The sequence below is a fragment of the Lolium rigidum genome, chromosome 4 (assembly GCF_022539505.1).
Source record: "Lolium rigidum isolate FL_2022 chromosome 4, APGP_CSIRO_Lrig_0.1, whole genome shotgun sequence".
NCBI lineage: Eukaryota > Viridiplantae > Streptophyta > Magnoliopsida > Poales > Poaceae > Lolium > Lolium rigidum.
Window position 1 is genome coordinate 77,404,781 of NC_061511.1, and position 3,591 is coordinate 77,408,371.

General features: G+C 47.9%; 1 protein-coding gene across 1 annotated transcript; it reads right to left on the minus strand.

Moving 5' to 3' along the window:
• Positions 1-234: 234 nt before the first annotated feature.
• LOC124708040 (auxin-responsive protein IAA15-like) lies at positions 235-3,176 on the minus strand. Its single transcript, XM_047239731.1, has 5 exons — positions 2,892-3,176; positions 2,562-2,785; positions 2,341-2,455; positions 743-804; positions 235-630 (listed from the first exon to the last, which is right to left on the minus strand). Exons 1-5 carry the CDS (start codon positions 3,071-3,073, stop codon positions 611-613), a joined length of 603 nt encoding a protein of 200 aa, XP_047095687.1. The 5' UTR covers positions 3,074-3,176; the 3' UTR covers positions 235-610.
• Positions 3,177-3,591: the final 415 nt, after the last annotated feature.

Below are 3,591 nucleotides of genomic sequence, written 5' to 3' on the forward strand. Positions count from 1 at the left end.
TCAGGGATCCTAACTCGATGGACACCAATTTAACAACAAATGCCTCCTTGGCAACCATTTGAGAGGTACAGGTTTACTCAGCTCTCTTGTTAGTAAAACACTCAAAACAAAACCTTGATGAAAAGCTGTGGTTTCATTGCTAGACCATGTTAACAGATGATGTATCTGAACTAGACATGCAATACATCGATGCAGCAGCAAAAGCAAGAACCGCAAGCATATTGTACACAACAATGCATTCAAACACAAACTTATAGCAAAACTGACAGTCAACATGACTGCACCAGGTGCCACACTAGCATAACGTTACAGAAGGCCAATACTCCAGTAGCAAGCAGCTCGGAAGAACAGGTTCGGTAAGTCTTATTTATCAAGAACGAACTGTAGGTATATTTCAGAAGCATCATAACCTCTCCCATCTTAGATATAGATACTACTGACTGGAAAATGGAATTACAAGCTACGGCACTTCCAGAACTCAATGGGATGCTGGAACAAAAAGCAGAGATGGCTGTACACATTTCTCTCTCGGACTTTACGGAAGAACCTCAGCGAGCAAAGACATTTCTTCATATGATGCGGTTTGTGCTAAAGGAGCAAGGATACCGTCTCACCGAGCTGCTCTTGGTGCTGCAGGGAGAAGGGGAAGTCAGATTTAGAAATGTGATATTGCGCTAGAGCGAGAAATAAGTTTCACTAGTCTGAAAACACAACGTTCAGAGAACTCTGAGTTCTGCGGTACCTAGATTGACAGCCTCGGAGCTTTTCATGAGACGAATACGCTGGCAGGTCTCCACAAACATTCTGCAGGTAAATAATAGGACGTCAGCACCATATTCGAGTCAAACATTTAAAGGAAGTTAACGGAACATATAGTTCCTTTAAGTTACTGACTCCTAGACGGGAATCAGATCCCCTACAGCTCTAGGAACATATTCAAGCAATAATGTGATAGGAATTTATCTTTTGAGTAAGATGTTATGGAAGCGAAAGCTGAAACCCCATATCCAGATTGCCCCAAACAATTTAAAAATGTCTTCAAAAGGAAATAGGGTTTAGCGTTAACTCAAAACGTCAAGACAAGAATAAGCAAGCCATGTTACCATATACAACTTAATGCTTTTATGTTTTGGCCCATGGTTATCTAATAATTGTGTAGAGACAGACAAATAGATCAAGGATATAAACTTGTCAGTTTCTTACTGAACAGGAAATTTGTTGAACCTTACATAGCCGAAAATGAATTAAAGAATGCACTCCTACAAAGCTACAGGTGAGCTACAGAGTACAGACTAGACACAACATTCTGGAAGGAAGAATGAGGCCAAAACTTGAGGCGATTTGCACAATTCCAATTATCTGTCCCATTTGGCTAAGTTGATTCAACTGAAATTTCACAATCAGCATAATTGTTCTATCTTCTGTGATTGAGGAAGTGGCTGTCAGATACAAATATAAGTTGCAATTTTAAACAGTGAATCAGTGCCCTCAGAGAAATGGAACGGTTGAATTCACTAACGTTGAATAGAAATTGTGAGCACCGTCCGCCCCTAATCATTTTATCTCCTAAGTTTCTCCTCAGATCACACAAAATACAGGATAACTAAGAACAATTTTCATGGATCCGAAGCTAAAGAGAGGAACACACAATACCCAATTGTTAAGCCAACAGGAACAACTCACACTCACAGCAGCAAAAACCACACGCAATCTCGTTACTCCTTGGCATAGTTTAAAATAGCCGGCTATAGCCGAGCTATAGCCCGCTATAGCCTTTCGCGCATGGTGCGGCTAACTTCATTAGCCCGCTAAAGGTGTCAAAGTCCTTAAATAGCCGGCTATAGCCAGGCTATAGCTGGGCTATAGCTGTTTTGGGAGACCGCGGCTATATCCTGTAGCCGGCTATTTTAAACATTGCCTCCTTGGTGCTGTGCAAGGAATTTTCCATTTTGTGACACAGTAATCAACAGATCCCAATTCGACATAGTACTATCAGCTGAAGTATTCATTATACTCAGATAATAAAATTAATCATTTCTCAAGCAAAGATAAACTGGAACTTTTCAAGCGAGGGCTTTTTGGCTCTCCCGGGTGAAACGTCAAAAAAAAAAAAAAAAAAAACTGGAACTAACAGCATAGGACAGCCAAAGCCTCCAATTTCTGAATCTGACATGGTATATCAGCTACTAATCAAGTATAGAACCAACCCAAGATCCTAGTTGCTGTCTGTAAGAACTTGTTCTAAAAAAACTGACTACATGTCTACATGAACTTAACCAACAGGAACGTTGGTGAGAGGATTTAACACGTAGAAAAGCAGAGAGGTGACAGAGAACTGACCTCCATGGCACGTCTCCGACGAGCATCCAGTCTCCGTCCTTGTCTTCGTACGTGGGCACATACTCCGTGCCGGTCACTGCGTCGACGAGTTTCATCTCCTCGTTCCCGAGCTTGCCTGCATCATTCACCGCTAAATCCGATCACAAACAGAAGCAGCACGTACTGCAGCGCGCTAGCAGCGCAGCAGGGCATGGCGTCGAGGCGTGGGTGCGTGCACTTACGGACGGTGAAGTGTGAGATGAACTTGTCCTGCAGCGCGGCGAGGAGCTGGTCGTATGCTGCAGCAGAGCTTGTCGTGTAGCCCGCGAAGGCGGCGAGGTCGACCTTGCGCAGGTAGGGCGCGCCGTCGACGGCCACCTTGACGAACTTGGTCCTGGCGGAGGCCGAGGCGGCGAGCGCGTTCTTCCGGAAGGCGCGCACCGGCGGCCAGCCCACCACCTGCGCCCTGCACAGCGCGCGAGAGACCAACCGTGTCGTGTCAGCTCCTGAAAACGAGCAAGGGGAATTTCTGACGGAGCGGGAGAGGAGAGGAGTGTCGGGCGGGAGGTTACTTGGGTGAAGGCGGCGAGTCGGCGGCGGCGGCGGTGGGGGAGGGGCAGTCGGGGTCGGAGGTGGATGCGCGCTTGCGGTCGGGGTCGGAGCCCGGGAGGCGCAGGGTGAGCGCGGTGTCCTCGAAGTCGAGCCCCGAGGCGGCGGAGGACTCCGTGGAGCTCCGCTCCGTCTCGACCGACATGGCCGGACGGCCGGCGGCGGCGTGCGGTGGGGAGGGAGAGAGGAGTTGGTGGCGCGGGCGGGTTTGTCGTTTGGCTCTCCGGTGACGCAGAAGCGGCGGCTTTGTGTGTTTGTCTGCGGCGAGAGTAGGAGGCGGAGGAGGTTATAGGTGGGTGCGGTCACCGGCCTACCGGTCGTCGGGGTTTAATTACGTGTCAGCCGCTGGCGCTCTGGCAAGTGGGGCCGCGCTCGTGGCCATGGGTTTTACTCACACTTTCGAGTTGGGCCGCAGTTTGCGCTGATATTTCACATATGTCCAACACAATTTAAAATTAATTTCACATTACCCCTTAGTGGAGTAGTAAAGTAAGAAGCGAGGTCTAGAACGTAAATTCGCACCCACTACTTTCATTTCCCCAAACCCAAATCCTCCAACGGCCAAAAAAAAAGCGAAAACAAATCGGGGCATCATCATCATCGTCCTTGACAATTCCAGCGGTGAGGGTGGTGCAGCATTAACGTTCCTGCCCCAAACAATTT

What these genes read in the sequence shown, in the direction of transcription:
- LOC124708040 (XM_047239731.1), bottom strand. Translation starts at nt 3,073, where the DNA reads ATGTCGGTCGAGACGGAGCGGAGCTCCACGGAGTCCTCCGCCGCCTCG. An exon ending in GACTCGCCGCCTTCACCCAA is followed by an intron (nt 2,786 to 2,891) that starts GTAACCTCCCGC and finishes CGCGCTGTGCAG; the next exon opens with GGCGCAGGTGGTGGGCTGGC. An exon ending in CATCTCACACTTCACCGTCC is followed by an intron (nt 2,456 to 2,561) that starts GTAAGTGCACGC and finishes TGAATGATGCAG; the next exon opens with GCAAGCTCGGGAACGAGGAG.